The sequence below is a fragment of the Calypte anna genome, chromosome 1 (assembly GCF_003957555.1).
Source record: "Calypte anna isolate BGI_N300 chromosome 1, bCalAnn1_v1.p, whole genome shotgun sequence".
NCBI classification, from domain to species: Eukaryota; Metazoa; Chordata; class Aves; order Apodiformes; family Trochilidae; genus Calypte; species Calypte anna.
Window position 1 is genome coordinate 174,568,244 of NC_044244.1, and position 17,768 is coordinate 174,586,011.

Consider the following 17,768-nt stretch of genomic DNA (forward strand, 5'->3'; position numbering starts at 1 on the left):
ACAATATGCAACATAACTCTTAAAAAAAAAATACATCAGGTCATAAATATATGTGTGTGTGTATTTCTCTAATATAATTAGCAGACTGAAATAACCCAGGTTAACAATTCCCAGTCCTGCAGCAGATTTACAGCCCTGTCTCACTAACTGCTTCCTTCCAGATTCTGGACAGATTCCTGGGGTACAAAACCCAGCCCAGGAAAACACAGGCTTCCTTGTTCTGAGCAGCATTTGCAATTGCAATTTTCCACAAAAATCAGTTCTGCTTTAATGAAATGTGAAACTTTCACTACTCTACAAACACCTTGTTTTTTCGATACAAGTTGATGAACAAGAACCATGTTTCTATTATGCTCATAGCTTCACTCCAAATAGGAAAAGTGTTAACAACTGTATGTTTTCATTTTAAAATTTTGAAATGGTACATGCTCACAAGAATATATTAAAAAAAAAAAAGAAAAAAAAAAAAAGAAAAAAAAAGGTGTAAACACCACTTTTCTCAAAACAGCAATACCAACACTGCATGCCACATACAAATAAAGATGGATAGAAACAAAAAATACTTCTTTAGGATCAACAATGCAAACCATTCTCAGACAGAATGAGAATTTATCAAGCAATTACATCAGGAAATACATCAGAATTTATCTACATGAGGGGGCAAAAGGAAAGGTACTCTCTGGCAGAATATTGGTTTAGAGTTTTTAAGGTGGGTTCTAGATGTCTTGAAGTAAGACTGCTCTGCCTCATATTTCACATTTCTTAAATCAGAGTATTTTTTTTTATTTTGTGAGGAATTAATTGAAGAGGATTTTTAAAGTTTCTTGAGATGTCAAAATCTAATGTTATACAGAATATGGACTTTATAGAAATATACTGCTGTACAATGACTGTTTTTCCAACCATCTGAATTCTCAATTAAGTTCACAAAAAAACATGTAAAAGGTTATTGAAAAGAAAGACATTTTTGCTTATGTTGACAACAGACTAAAAAAAAAAATTGAGATTAGGGAAGAAAATTCCTGGGGTGACTGAGGTGACTGTCACAAAACATAAGCAAAAATAATGATTCTGCAGGATCGAAAGTTTTATGAAAAAAGAGCTCACAGTAATAAAGACTTTCAATTTAAAACACTTTATAGAAATACCTGGAAAGGTCAAAGCCCACTTTTGCAAAATTTTGAAAGAAAATGAGTTTTCAGCTCAAAATTGAGATTTTCCCATATTGAGATTTTAAATCATTTTTATATGAATTTCATTTCAATATTCAGTCAAGATTTTGACGTTTGGTCCCTATTCCACATAGGAAAGCCATAAATATGTGAATAGAGCAAGAAAAAAAGCAATCCCAACAGTACAGTAACTCTCATCTGTGCATTTTTTACCTCAAATGAGAAATAGTTTGAAGTAGTTTTTGTCTCAGTATAGGTAGGATAAGCTACAAAGAATGTAGCCTTAGTAATCATGTGTTTGATAAATATATTTTCATGACAAAATAAACAAAATATGGACTCCTCTGCTATCTCAATACTTATAAAATGCATTTTATTTATGAAGGTATTAACTACTACTAATAGGTTTCTATTTGTTTAGTAAAAAGGGTTGTATTTATTTTTCTCAATTCAACATTTTTCTTTTTAATATCAAGAAATAAAAATTGCTCAGGAATAGGAGCCCTCATTGAAATTGTGAAAGGAGACCAAACTTACATGGTAAGACCACACATGTATGCTTACCTGAGTGGAAGACACTGATCTAGGCCTATAATGGGATTACAAATCCCTAATGCTAAACATGCATAAATATTAGTGGCTTAACTTTATTAAGAATGCTTTCTTCATCAGTTCTGGCTTCACAATGATTATTTTCAGAGTAATGTCAGCAGACTAATATATTTAGCCATCTCATCAATTGCATGGTGCTTCCAGCAAGAATCTTTTGGTTCTTTCTTTAGCTAAATAAATATAAAAGATAAATGTGTAGCGCTATGGGATGTCCCTATACCTCTTCAGAAGTGTCAGATTTTTCCCCAAGTAGGCTCACAGAGATTAATATTAAGGGCTGAATATTAAATATCACAAGCCTATGACACTAATCTACTTGAACAATAAAACTGAGGCATAGTAAATGAGATCTCAGAAATACTGGATATGTTTCTTCATTAAAAAAACTTTTTAATTAAACCATCCAATTTAATGTTTTTATATGGCACTTTCGTTTTGAAGGTAAAGTGAGCTAGAGACAGCTGACAAAGAAATTATAACTGCAATTCCTTGGTGAAAATGTTAATGACAGCAAAATATTGTTTAATTAGATGATTGCAGCATCTGGATTAACACTCTTTAAGTGTGATGTTCCTGTGCTTGTCTGCTTCTTCACACTTTACAGACATTTTGTCATCTCTAGGTCATTAGGAAAGAATTTTTAATGATTTTTCTAGAAGCAAGTAGTTCGAGTTACATCTAATTAGATGACAATAATAAGCCCAACACATGCAGTAGCTAAATATATACATAATTAACCAGTGAGGGCTTGTACATCACAGACTAAAAAAGTGGAAAATGCTAAACAGGAGGAAAAAAGAGGGAGTGGGAAGAAGTTTATGTGAATTTATTACCTGACTGAAGATGTCATTTTTTCCACAAACCTTTAAAAATAATCCCTTTCCACTACAAGGAATGACTTAAATAAAATTATGGTTATAATCAGTCTCTGCTTCTTTTAAGAGCTGTGGCAGGTAGGATTTAAAAGAATTAGAATTCCAACAAATACAAATGCAAACATACATTCAATCTACTGCAATGTGAAAAGAAAAACCAGCAGAAATCAGTTAAATTCTGAGAAACTGATTTCAAAACTAGAATTTTAATCAAAATAATGGGTACTGCGACCATATTATAAAATTCCTTCTTGTTTCCACTCCTCTTTATTCCCACGGGATTATATTTAAGTACTTTTTTCAATAATCTTGTAACTGAGATCAGCAAAAATTACTTGTTCCCTGTATCACCCAGAGGGTTCAGCTGACACACAGGCTGATCACATAAAATATGGCTTTTTCCTGTGAGCCTGAAGAAAGAACACTTGGTTTGATGATAGATAATTCTATACCTTCAGAGCCAAAGGATCCCTGAGAAGGGAACAGGTAGGAGGAGGGGGAATTTGACCAGGAAGGTTTATATCTACACAACCAGGACAAAAACCAGGAACACAGAGATTATAACACTGAGACTGATTGATAAGTAGCAGAGTGCAGTGTTTACCTCTGGGAGAAAAACCCAGAGCTGTAAACATGATAAAATATGCTCGAGTCAGGGAAGAGGGCAAGAAAAAGGTGAACACCTTGGAAACAGAATAGGGAGATGAGAAAAAAGTTGGCTAGAAGGGTTGAGAAACAGGTTGAAACAAGACTTTAGAGAGTTTTGAAAATGTAGAGTGATTTTGATTTGAAATTGCAATGAGTCTTCAGGCCATCACAGGTGATGGAAATCATCTGTCTTTGGACAGGATGGGATCTGGAAAGAGAGAACTATGGAAGCTGTAGTAGACAGCCATTAAGTCATGAGTACAGATCACAACAGAAACAGCTGAACTAAAAATGAAGCCAGGCAGTTTTAGAGGTGGTAAAAGGGTGATATAAAGATTGAAAACGTAGCAGTCATAGAAAGATGGATTTTTTTCCATGAGGATGCTTTTTCTAGCATCAATTAAGAATTTACAGATTAAGCAAAGACCATGCTTGCCAGGATAGATGTATTGGCAAACCAGAGAGAGATTTAAGGAGAGATTCATATAATTATTTCAGTGGTTCTGTTCTATAGACAACAACTGCTCTGTGTAATCAACAGTATAAAAAGCCATGCAAAGCACTTCTTGTGGGAAAGGACCCAGTTGCATGTCATAAATTAAAGAAATGAGCTGGTGTCAGAAGCCTCATTTCTGAATGTCTCTCTTCCAAGGCTTCTGCTTCTTGAATTTCAGAAAAGAAACACAAGAAAATATGAGTGATTTCTTACTGTTCTGTAAAGGGCTGGGCACTAATTAAGCACCACAATAAGAAGCAAGGAAGCTACAAAGAATGGGCAAAAAGCAGATTAATGGTTAGTACCCCTCTATTTTTATGGAAGAGAAGAAAAAGCAATAAAGGGACCTTTGTATCACTTACGTATCTTAAGTACCAAACCTCTATGTGACTTCTCAAGTGCTATGCTGAGCTATGGCTCAGCTATGATGAATAAACTAGTAAGAGCTGAAGGGCAACACAAATTTAATAAAAAAAAAACCAAAAAACCCAAAAAGCTTATATTTCTCAGTGGCTAAAAACAATGATAGTGTTAAAAAACAGATGTTGCTTAAACAGCCTAAAATGAAGCCATTGTTGTCTACATGAACAGTTACTGGCAAAAAAGTTGTATCCTTTAAGGAAGTATTTCTTATGGGATCTCATTAAAAAAGAGTATAATTAAATAGGTATTTGGAAATTGGATTTCCAAATAAAGAAAAAAAAAGGAAAATACATGTCTTGTCTCTACTTGGTAAAAGAGGTCATGAATATATTCAATACTCTGTACACAACACAAAAACTCATGCATTTTCTTCTGACTTCTTAGAGTCCTGTCTACAGTGTATCTGAGTTTCCTTCTATTTATCACAGATGTATCTGGACAGTTATCAATTCAGTGGTTTTGAGATAAGATTAACACATAGTCGGTAGAGGTATGTTGCTTCCATGACTGGATTTCTGATAGAGATACTAAATTTTAGTATTTCATTAGAAGATGCCTATTGTTGGAATGGAAATGTTTTTGAGAAGTGACTTTTAAGAGAAGTTATACAGAAATGAAGGCACAGCTGTAAAAGCAGTGGTGTCATTCAGGCTGCATCATAGCTCCTGACCCACCAGACACCCAGATCTCAGGCTCTGGTAGTCCAGTGCCATGGGATGCTGGAGCCAGGAAACAGGGAGAACTTCTGGGCTTTCTAATACACATTTGTGTTTTGTAGCTTTTCCCACTGCCTTTGGACCTGGAGCTCATGTGCACTCCATTATATGTGGTTTTCTGGCTTGCCAGCATGATAAGATTTTTTGCACTACATCCAAGCCTTTGGAAATTAGCTTCCTAGCTGAAGTGTAGACTTTATTAGAATTACAAAAGCAAGGCTGATTTAAAAAAAAATGGCTTGGGATTTTTGCTTTTATCAAAAACTTGGAAAATTTTAGGGCTTGTTCCAAAGTGGAATAAAAAGTATATTGTCCTGTGTGGAATTGCCTGTTGGGTTTCAGCCAGTTTTAATTCTCTTATGTTTTTTTCAGAAGGGTTTTTTGTGTATGTGTCACTGGCAGGGAGTTCAGCTGCCAAGGCTAAATTTTATCCTGATTTTCAAACAAAACATCATGAGATTCTTTGAGAGAGCATCAGTGAAGGCGTATGTTATAATAACATTAGCAACTGAGATCTGCTTTTCTATGTTCATAAAGATTATGAATCTTCAAAATCTTCAAAAAAGGAAGAAGCTGAAATCAAAAGCACATGATACACCAATGCAATCATGCTTTCTTGTAAGAACTATGTATTGAGGGTCATTCTAACATGCAACAATCACAGCTGATGTCAGCAGGACTCCTTAGCTCACTCATGCTTATGGAACACTTTAAAAAGAAAAGGCCAAATAACCTCAGTTGCTTTTAGACACCCCTCCAAAATCTTTTTATGAGATGGTACAGTAACACTTTTTTCCCAGCCTAACATGATGACTGTTACTCTTCTTGGAATATAAAAACAGAACAGATGCAGATGAGTTTCAAATAAAAATCAGGGTAGGGAATTTTCTTTATGACAAGGAAAGGTCTTGAAATGTTACTCAACATTTTCCTTGTGTCTTAGCAGAAGAGTGTGTATGGGTATTAATTTTTATTTAACCAATACTAGTCACTTCAAAACCTATTAAAATCAGGATAATGGTTCTCTCCTCTCACATGGATCATTTTGTGATCTGTGTGACATCAATTCATCATTCATTAAAAAAAATGGCTTTCCTAAGTGACTCAGTCAATACAAATGGAGACACAGAGTTAGAAAGAATTTATCTTAGGGACTCAAATTTACCTCCCTCCCTTTCAGGGAATGTGGTCTTTACCTAAATTTGAATTTGAATTTGATCAGGCACTGCTGAGAGACTTCATAAGATGGTGGGTAATGCTGTGAAAATGAGCAAGTGAGCCCATACAATTAACAACAATGAGATTACATGAGCAAATGAGATTTACCAGCAAGAGACTGATTTAAAAAAAAAAAGTGTCAGAAATTAAGTGCTTTGAGTCAGAGAGGAGAGAGAGAGACTACTAAGGTACTAACGTACTGACCAAAATGCTGTACAGTTTTCCAAATACAATTTAAAAATAAATAAATAAATAAATAAGAAGCCTTGGTCATAGCAGGTTAGCAGGTGGCACCTGGAATGCAAATGGTAGTCCATCTTGTAAGGCAGATGAATGACCCTGGATGCCTGGATGCCATTAAGAGAAACTTGCCTCATGCAACCACCCAGGCGTTTGGGTATAAAGCCTTCCTAGAAGCACTAGTATCAACCAGCAAGGTCAAAAAAATATTCTTTTTGAGACCTCTGAGATACTCTGAAGAAACCCATTCAGGCTGAAGCCTCCTTACTGATGGATACTGTCATGTAAGTGTCATTGTATTTCCTAACTGACTTCAGACATAATGAAGTCTTCCAGGTTTGGATGCTTTGGCAACGTCCCTAAAAATGAATTACTTTGAAGTTTTAAACTGATTAAAAATGAAAAATTATTTTATCAAAACTTGGCTCAGCTCTTGTCTGCTCTCATTTAAAGAGTTTAGACACTGCTTAAAGCAGAAATGAATAAATAGAAAGGAAATGACAAGTGAAGGACAGTCCTATCAATTATGTATTGGACAAGAACTAAGGGGACCTAGGCTTACTTCCCAGCTCTGCAGTAAACCTTCCAAGTTTGGATGAGGCAGTCAGGGAGCCTGCAAGGTTCTGCCTGTATTTCCTCATCACCAGAAGGGCAGCGGATGCGGGAGAGACTGGAGCGGCTGGAGGCAGCGGGCCAGTGTCCAGGAGCAGGAGAGCAGCATTCCTGTGGCACCATGCCAGAGGTAATAAACACTCAGCAGGGCTCCTTCCTTCAGCAGAGATCTGTGGGTCTGTGGCTAAAATGCTTGGGAACCAAGCTGGTGAAGCCTGCATGGGGCTGCACCATATGGACTTTCCAGCCCAGGTCTCCAGTAGCTTCAGGGACTCTTGCTTTGTGCTCCACTGCACAAGGTAAACATGCCCTCAGATTTCCAACTGTTCTGCGTTAGCACTCCTGAATCACGCTGGGATAATTCGATGACACATTTATTAATGTCTGTAAGACTGGATGCATGGAAGATGACTCCCATATAAGCCCACAAGTAAAACCCTGAGGGTTCAGAGTCAGTGTGACAGGTTCTGAATTCTGCCACCGCCCTACAGCGAAGAACCCAATGACAAATCTCAGACTGGTCAGTGCAACGTGCTCTTACAGGTGTTACCTTTGGTTTCCACACTTACATTTGAGTCATATGTAGCCTGAGAATTACCTCAAGCATAAAAGTCAGGACCAAGTAAAGCTAAGAGTTGTAACACTGGAGTACAAAGTGATGCCTGGTGGAATTTAATTTGGGTTTTGAATTAAAGCTCGCTGGACTGAAATGTCTCAGGAAGTCTGTCCACAGCCAGGTTCACAAGCAGCATGTGTGCTACAGGCAGGAAACATAATAGTAGAAAACCTCCTGGAAATCTTTGTATATGGTGCAGAAAACTGCTGGGTTTTAAATTTAAAATTACCACAGGAGCTGACTGATAGAAAAGAAAAAGTGAAAGGAAAAATACCATTGTGAATGTTTAATTAATGACAATTGCCAGAAAAGCTCTTATTTTGCCAATAACAAATGGATGTCTGTGGCAGTTATTTCTCATTTTAAATACCTAATCTGATACTATATTTCAGCTCTAAGAACTAAACGAGAAAAGATGCTGTAATCTAATCATACCACAATCCAGGTGACATCTGTACTAGGCAGAATACTGTTGTTATTCTGCTGTCTGGTTGCTGCTGCTGAGAATGATGAAGTAGGGAAATTACATTTTCCCATTATTATTTCCAGACACTCTCTGGCAATGGTTTGTTGACTCTAATAAAGCTTCAGACAAAGCTGTCAGCAGAGGAAATGGCAGAAGGGGAGCAAGAAACAGCCTCCACAACAATACATGAATCTAAAGCCTCAATGATAGGTTGTGAATTTTCTGATAAAATTTAATGTGTGTTTCAGAGTCTATCATAAACTGGCAGCTGAATTCTAGAGGGATAAATGTTTTCTATCAAGTCACGGTGCTTAAGAGTTTGACAAACATAAACACTTTATGAAGGATTAAGGAGGCAGAAGCCTTACCTGCTATAGTGTTGAGGAACATCAGGTATTCAAAGTTGGATATTTCCCGTCTCTGCCAACGCTGAGTCATGTTGGAGGATTTATAAAGCTGTCGGGGAGTGGCCAGAGAGATTCTCCTAGGAAACACATTTAAAGAATGAGTTTTTAAGAGCCTCATTAAATGTTAAAATGTAGGGCACCGTTGTTAGTGTGATTAATTTCAGATTTTCTCAGAGGCTTTTATTTCATTTAATGAAGTCAAGAAGACACTATGACCCTTATTTGAGAAATGACTGAAGTGAAGATCTGTATTTTATTTTACTGGTGCTACAGCACTGTAATAATTCAGAATAATATATATTGTGTTTTATTTTATTCTGAACCTGGGTAAAAGACTGGAAATAAAAGAAACTGCAGACCTCCTGGTGCCTGGGTTGTGCAGCAGAAATAAAAGAGGAATACAATTTCCCTGTTTCCAAAGGATATATTGAGATAAGTTCATTAAGGTGAATGAGTGATATCTTAAAGTGCCATATGTTTCTACCACATGGCTTGAAGATATTTATTCCATAATTTGTTTACCTCCCCCGTGGTCAGCTACCCAGGATCCCTTCCTATATCCCAGTAAGCTTTGAGATTTCTATTTATAGCTTGGTTTCTGAAAGAAATAAGGTTTATTCAGTTATTTGCTCACATGTCCATCTGCCTGTCTCTCCATAATAACTTCTGAATTGCATTTCATTCAAATTTGGAAGAGAAGTAGAAGCTTCTAAGATACTCAATTTCCATACATTTTCTAAACCTGACATGACTGGATAAGGGAGAAAGAACAAAACTACCATGTCACAGAAAGGAAAAGCAGAAAACCTCAGCTCTCCTGTATTCCATTTGACAACATTACAATAACCAAATACTGTGCATCAAGTTCTAAATTGTTCATATGATATACTAACCCTGGTTGGTAAAATAAAAGGGAATAGATTCAATCTAGACCAATGCATTAAAGAAAAAATCTGCAACAAGAAATACCTTCACTGCTCTCAACTTGTTTCTAGAGAAAATAGCTTTTACTGAAAAAAAAGACAAGGAAAAAGCATCTTTGGAAACAAAAAAATTATCTCCTCAGACACTTTTTTCGACAGAAACATAAGTCTTATAAATGGATGACAATCGAGAAATTGCTTATACCTGTTAAAAAAAAATAAATATCCCTAATATGTATCCTGTTCATGACTTTAAATGTTTATCTAGCTTGCAAACAGTAAACAGGCACACCCAATGCTTCTGCTTTCAGTTACACATTATATGTATTATTTCCAGACTAAATGCCAAGTATTTTCTTATAATAAAGCTGTAAACAAGTTGCCAAATTAGGCAGAGATTACAAATTTTTTATTTTCTTTATGTCTCTGTATTTAGTATTTAACCAAAATAGCAGTACATATGGTCAGCTCATACAGCTTGGCTAGCCTTATTTTACAGTAGACTCTAGAATGCCATTTGTAGATACAATTTATTGCTACACAGGAGAATTTATAAGAATTTAAAAAATTGTTTCTATTATGCTTCTTCAGAAAAATGTATCTAAAATTTTAAAATACTTTAGATTGCACCTTATACAAAGATTATTTCTACAGCCAAACTCTCAAAGATGCATTGTTCCCAGAAAACTAGGACTAAAATTGCACACATGTTAATAAATACATAAAATAAAAATACTAAGGACATCACTAAATTTACAAAGTATCTCTGTCACAGACTTTCTGCTCTTCCCATGAGAAAAATAATTACACATCAGCAGAGCTTAATAGTTGCTTTTAGGCTTTACCCGCAATTTCCCAGAGTCTCAAAGATCTATAACCTGTCAAGTGCTGGACTTTGCATTTGGATAGCTGCTTGAGCTAACTCTACAGAAAATCAAAATATGCTAAAAAAGCTCCTTATTTACTCTATATCTAATGTGTTTGAGAGATTTTCAGTTATTTCACTGTAGTGGAAAAATTATGCAGAATAAATCGGTTCCACACCTGCTTCTTTCAGTTAACATAGGAAGACGCACTGCTATGTGTTTTGCTAAATCCATCCAACTTTGATCTATTTCTCTCCTTCTATATGCCATCATCAATATGAAGATGAGCAAATTAATATGCTACCTTTGCTTCTAGAGAACCATGAAATACCTACTGAAAATGGAAAACTGTAGAGAAACAAGATAAACCAGGTGCCTCCAGTTGCCAAAGAGTGGGTGTGAGTCCACCTGTGCCTGGTTAGGGCAGGCCCCCTATTACCAGGGGGCCAATAAAGGTGGGACACACACCTACAGAAAGGAGCTCACTCTTGTGCAAGGCAATGGAGAGGTCAGCAGCTCGTTGAGCCTCAGGAGCAAGAAAGGCTCTTCCCGCAACAGAAAACAGGGAAGACTCTCTGATGTACAAGGGTGTGATACAGTTTCTCAAGTTTTCTATGCTTCAAATAAGTTTAGAAAACACTTTAAGGCATTTTCTTGAGGGAAGGGATGTTATGTAACCCATATGTGACAAGAGCCACTCTCTTTCACATTCACTGTTAATTCAGTTACCTACAGTCCAATTCCATACAAACAGTCCTTAAATATCTTGTAAAAAAAGGTAGCACCTGCAAGAGGTTTTATGCTGTGTTCCTCCTGTTCAGAAAAAAATTAAAAGTCTTGTGAAAGTCACTGGCTTCTGACAAGAGACAGATCAATATTCACTTTTAATCAAAACCCTAAGATTGTTTTTCATACTTTTTTAAATCTTAGTTTTCCTATCCTTCTCCTTTCCGGAAATTCAACCTCTGCAACCTGCTGTACTGAGATATGGAAAACCATCAGCAAGCTTCCGATGTGGAGGAAGCAGCAGAGCTGAGCTGATGCTGAATATAGGTAAGAACTTCACAATTTGTATTTCCTAGGTTTAATAACCAGATTGTTTTACTTCATGCATTAGCAGCCCACAAAATTTCAGTGTAAAGGGCTAGCACATGTTTAGTAGTGAAGAATGATACCGAACTTCTACCAGTCCTTTGGTGTCTGCACACTTACAAAACCGTCAGGCAACATAGAGTTGGTTTCTTAGATGTGATGTTACCCTCAATAAAAATGCATCTGTAACTTGCATCTCAGATGCTATATCCCTAAAAAGTGGTCAGCTAATAGTGAGTAGCTTAATTCTGTAAAGATGCATATAAAAATGTACTTATGTGGAAACCTAGGGAGCTGAAGGAATAAATTAATTAAAAAGCACAGTACTGTCTGCCCAGTTGAATAACATGGCAAGGCCATAAGGAGACTACAATAAATGCAACATGTTTCAGGAGCAGTAAAAATGCATTTATCAAAGACAGATGAATTTGATTACCAAATCAGACCAAGTTCTTCAGTATGTTAGTAATTGTAAGGACATAATTACTCTTTGTAACATTAAGCACAGGCTTGAATGCTTTGTTGAATCAAAGCATTAGACAGGCTGCTGGGAAAGGTAGCAAAGAACCAAAGTGGAGACTTGCTCAGAACAGCACATTTGTAACAGTCTTAGCAAGAGATACCAGTCTGCCTGCTTCTAATCCTTTGTGCCATTAGAAGATTATAAATTCTGCTCTTTCCTTCAATTTCCTTCCATCTTTGTTAATTGCAGGATTTCTCCATGAAAAGAGAAATGCACTTAAAGTCCATGTACCTCGCTAAAAGTAACTCACTCCTTCAGAATGTTTTCATCATGAAAGCAAGGCTTCATGATAACATAATGCAATATAATCAACTCCAGATTAAACTTTTTTTTTTTAGAGAAGTAACAGAGAGGAAACATTACTTACAAAACAAACAACAGCAAAAAGGAAAAATAGAAAGGAAAAAAAAAAAAAAAAGAACTTAAGCAAAATAACCAGAAAGAACTTCTTCTGTTAAAATATTTTAAGGCACTGCTTAATCTGGAAAACTGGTCATATAAAAGGATCACATTTTACTCAGTGTAGGTGTTCCTTTAGGTTACTCAGCATACCTTCTCCTTATGTTAGTCTTAAAAATATGAATAATTTTAAAAATTAGCATCCCAGAGCCAGCATATTCATAGGAAGGAAAACTACATTCTAACCTCTACAAACTACTGTCTACAGAGCAGTTCTAGAACCAGATTTTCTCTGCTACTGCATTGCAATCCTACTGAAGACAGGAAGGGTATGCAGACAGAAAAAAAAAGAAAAACCATGATTACAGGGTCTTTATTGTGCATAAATCATACCATGATTATGAAAAAATAATAAATAAAAACAACCTCACTACCATATGCCAGATTTATTCTGAAGGCTAACAAGCCTATTTTCGGTTCAAATTGAACTTTAATCAGAAAGGTATGGAAATGACTGCATATAATATTGAAGCTGAAACTTTTCTAAATAATTATCTATCAACAAACTTTTTCAGACAATTATTCACTGAATAATGCACAAAGGATATGAACTTCAAAAGTAAAAAATGTCACTGTAGATATGAAATTCTGATTGAGAAATTTGCATTTTGTTTGTTCTAGAGCATGTGGCCATTTTCATTGCAGAAAAGAATACTCTTTCTTTCCATTTAGAGACAGCAATTTCTTTAATTTCAGTATTTGGAAGAGATATGCAAATATTAACGAGATGCACCTTCCAAAGAAATGCCCCAACTTTCCCTTGATCTCACTGAAAACTTGAGAAATTTGGCAGTTTGCCTAAGAACTTCAGCAGACTCAGGAGATCAAGCCTTAGGCATCATGAGACCATTGAGCTCATGACAGGCAATGATGTTCAGTTGGGAATGAAAAAGTTCTCCAGTACTACAAATGCTTTGACACTTCAGAGTATTTCCACATTCTGCAGTGGTATAAAACGAGGACAAAATGAAGTTTTAGTTTGTAGGAAAGTACTGAAAGAAAAAAACAGACACAGCCCAGACTCTACACCGATGATTAAGTCATTGGCTGTTGGGTAAGAAAAATGAAAAGCACCGTATTTTGTGTATTTCCTGCTGCTTCCTCACTCTTTTGTTTGTTCTTCCTTCATTTTTATCAGAAAGTAATCCTTCACCTAAACTCTTTTTGCCAAACTTCTTCCGATACAACATCTAGAAAAAATTTTAGGTCTGAACAGAGAAAAAATTTGAAAGCAGAAAATCCCCCTCCCTGAAACACTGAAGTATACATTAAGATCATCTTATCCATCACGGAAATGTGAATACTTTTATACCATAGGATCTGACAATTCCCAGCCTTATTTCAGACCATAGACTGATTTAATGTTGATGTTAATCAGATAATAAAAATGTTCTTGCCCACAGTATGTGAAAATCTCTAAAACTAATCCATAGTTGGGTCTTTTCCAAAATAAATATCCTTCTTAATTTTGGAAACAGAATAAGTCATTATACTAATGAATGTAAGAAATTTTGCTGTTGCAAAACAGCCACTATGTTGATAAGCAATGAAGTAAAATCCACTCACATTCCTGTAAAAAGAAAAGTGAGAAGACAGATATAAAACATAATTTTCATTCAGCAAACACAAAACCTAGTCAAGTTCAGTTCCATGTCCTGCATAAATGCATAAAGGCTGTCCACCCATCTATAAAACTTGTCTGAAAACCTGACTTAACAAGATAAGGTGTAACTTTTTTCCTAGTCCTTCACTGGAAGTTACTTATTTCCTGTAATGATTTTCAAAAGTTACAGTACTTTTACTTCTGTTCCATAATAAGAGGCCATATAATAAGTAAAAGGGTATTCTTTTTCAAACTAACCTTATGAAAGAGAAAATTAGAGTTTCATGACAGAAATAATGTTTTAGTAGTGACATGCTTAAATATAATTTGTAAAATATAATAAGCAATAAATACAAAAACTATTTTAATTTGAATTACCTGGCTTGTGGCAAACCATAGCTGGTTCCTACTCCAACACGTGGTAAGCTGTACACAACTTTTTTCACTGTTGCTTGGTCAGGAAAGTTAAACATAACAGAAGCTAAATGAAGAAAAGAAAATACGGACTTGTAAACCATCTGCAGAGACCTGTTTCTCCATGTGCATATTTTTTAAAAAATGCTCTTTGTTTTTTATTTAGGAAGAGAAGTCAGTTCCACTTTTACCTTCCTGGAGGATCCAAGCTAGAACAGAAACTCCTGGCATACTTCTTACCTAGGTATCATTAGTTGGTAACATTTTGGCACTAACTCTCCCAATGACTGGGAGACCAAAATCTCTGAGTGAGGAATACTTCAGAGGAACTGCTGTTTACCACTAATCCATATCAGCTCTTATCAGGTTGGAAAGCTGTTCAATTCAGTCTTCTAACTTGTGCATTAGAACATGCGGGATCAGAAAACGTTTAATTCCCTTAACACTTAGATCAGAGTTTCTCAGGGCAAAAGACTACAGACACACCTCTCCAACCACTCAATTCTGATTCACAAAACTGAGAGGATCCATTTATTGATCTGGTCCTTTTTACTGTAACTCAGTTTATGATTAGAAAAGAAAATTTACTTTTAGATACTTTACTGAAATATTTACCAAAAAATGGAGGAGAGGAGGACAAATTTACTATCAACCATCTGAAGAATTAACCAACTGCAATGATCTGTTTTTATAAATAAATCTCACTGATGCACAGAAAGTTGTGAGATTGATTTATGTGATTGATTTTAATACCAAATGCAATGAATGCAACAGTGAGCATTACTGAACACAGACATTATCAAACACAGCACGTTATCAAAGGAATCACACAGTTCAAATTCAGAGATTAATAAAAAACACAAAATAGCTACTAGCACAGTATGATGGAACAAAATAAACAGACATACTTCTGTTTGCCATAAAAACTTCCAAAGCTGTGTTCTGGAGAAGATAACGTCTTGAAAAAACAGCCCGAATCTCACTGAACATCCATTTGCCATGAAGACCTTCTGTGTAGGCAAGGACCTTTAAAGAAAGGCAAGGTGAAAGTTATTGGCAGCAGTTTTCCATGATAATATTGCATAAGAACATAGTAAATTTTACCCATCTATAAAATGCATTTAACTGTATCTCTTTAACACTTAAAACCACAAGTTACAACATGACTTTCAATGTTTTTATAAAAATACAATCAAATACACTATTAGAAGAATAGCAGCAAATATTCCTAAAATCTACTTCTCATGAGTCACATCAGCTTATTTTCCTCAAAAAACCCCCAAACTACAAATAAGCACAGGGCAATTATGCTTAGCTGTATCTTCTTCCAACATAACTGACACAGTTGCCAATTATGTACTGGATAAGAGATTTACTTCTGAGGCTATCTTGTGGGAAATATATGACTTGCTATTCACATCCCTTTCAGATGAATACATTAGAATTCTCTCCATCCCATTAATAAATATAAAAATTAGCCAGCATATATAATATGCCAGCATAATATTTTTTCTAAAGTACACTTAATATCCCAAATTATGAACAAAATTTAAGCATTTGCATTTTTGCACTTTAAAATCATTGTGGAAATATTTTAAAATAACATAGATTAAAAAAAGCATTGCTTTTCCAATTTTTAAGTTTCTCAATTGCAGGTATAGTATAAGACCTGATATTAACACCTAAATAATCTTTCATTCTTCCTTCTCTGTTCTGGATATATAAGAGAACAGACAAAAACCCAACTATTTAATTGGGTATCAGTTTTAGTAACTTCTCTCATCTGTGAATCATCATTCCAGTCCTATTATATGGAGTAGAACAATTCTTTCCCAATCTTTATCACCAACTGGAAGGCTGCCTTCAGGTCTCTTCTCAGGCTGTCTGTGCCCATAGCTGAGCCTCTGACACTTCATCCTATGAGGAGTCAGTCACTTGGGATGGGGACCATCTCCTTACTGCACCCAACTGCATTTCCCAGGCTCTGTGGGCTGTGTCTTTCCCTAGGTTGCAGCTACAAAGATACCTGCATTCCCAGTGACATGAAGACACATAATGAACATCTTTACTAATGGAAAATGCAAAAAGGTTTCAGATTGGACAGATTGAATTTCTCCGTTGTCCATTAGGTAGGCAGAACCTGTTGGTGTAGCAGCCTGAAGTGCTTTACTCACTCAGTTGAGGTCTTTGCTTTCTGCAGTCATGACCTCCCCCAGCTTCAGAATAGGAAATGTTAATGAGACCATATGTTGCTGCTGACAATGATCCTTCATGCTTGAGATAATGGAAATTGTTTCCTTCCATTTTTTTCACTGATGGAGCTTCAAGTTAGCAACATTTCTTTATATATGAAAAAGCTAAACTAAGTCTGTATCTGTATGCTTTGAGGTAAAAGAGGTCCATGCATTTTTATTAACTTCCCTCATAACCATGATGAGTTTGCTTCAGAGATGACAATAACCATGGTAAAAACCTAATGGGCTTCAGCACACTGAGGAGCACAGGAATGTCAGGTTTGTCCTTAATGGAAACCCAAGGGAGCAACACCGAGAGTCCCCTGTACCATCTCCATAGGGAAGAAGTTAAAGCAACACCGTGGCTGATGGTAGCTTCATTCACCTCCACACTATCTGAACACAGTCTTGAAGATGGTCAGGGCCTTTGGAGGTCTCCCAGGGACCCACAAAAGCCTCCGTGTCCCCTCTGTTTAGTCACAGGCCAGCTGCGGAATCACTACCTCATATGCCAAATTCTTGAAATGGTAAATTAGCCTCTGCATTAAAAATCTGCACTTCATTTTTACTTTGCACTCTGTTGGCTTCAGCTTCTGGCCACTAGATCTTGTGACACCTTTGTCTGTGAGATTAAAGAGTCTTCTAGTATCAGATAACTTTTCCTTGTGTCAATAATTAGACTGTGATCCAGTTACTGCTTAGCTTTCTCTTTGATAAGCCAAATAAACCAAATTTTCTCTCAGTTTTTCATTGAGATCAGATGTTGGGATACAGCTGGTATAGTGTATGTGAAATTCAGATGGTTATGAAAAATGATTCTTCAGAGCAATCCTGAAGTTGAACATATTTTGCTGCTACCTGATACACAGTTTTTGTAAATACATAGGTTTTTAAGATACAGAGAGGAAATAGAGACGAAAAACTCCGAAAAGCTAAAATATGAGAAGACTCACGGGGAGAGGAGTCCAAAATGTGTGTTGCAGTAATCAGATCTACAGCAGCCAGTAGAATTGCTGAAGAATTAATTCCTGAATTCAGGATTCTCTTTTTGTTTCATACTTATTTAATACTGACTATATCCTATGTATTAACATTTTAGATGATCCAGAGTACTGTATTTACAATACCTTGATATGTACTACATCCCAGTTAT

At 36.0% G+C, this 17,768-nt stretch overlaps 1 protein-coding gene across 3 annotated transcripts in view; it reads right to left on the reverse strand.

The window, feature by feature from the left end:
• The window catches only part of NBEA (neurobeachin), a 464,261-nt gene that overhangs the window by 85,752 nt on the left and 360,741 nt on the right, over window positions 1-17,768 (reverse strand). For all 3 annotated transcript variants that reach the window (XM_030449922.1, XM_030449935.1, XM_030449928.1), the window contains 3 exons: window positions 15,290-15,407; window positions 14,346-14,448; window positions 8,463-8,578 (listed from right to left, as the gene is read on the reverse strand). In XM_030449922.1, coding sequence (XP_030305782.1) covers window positions 8,463-8,578; window positions 14,346-14,448; window positions 15,290-15,407 — 337 coding nt within the window. The remainder of the gene's footprint in view (window positions 1-8,462; window positions 8,579-14,345; window positions 14,449-15,289; window positions 15,408-17,768) is intronic.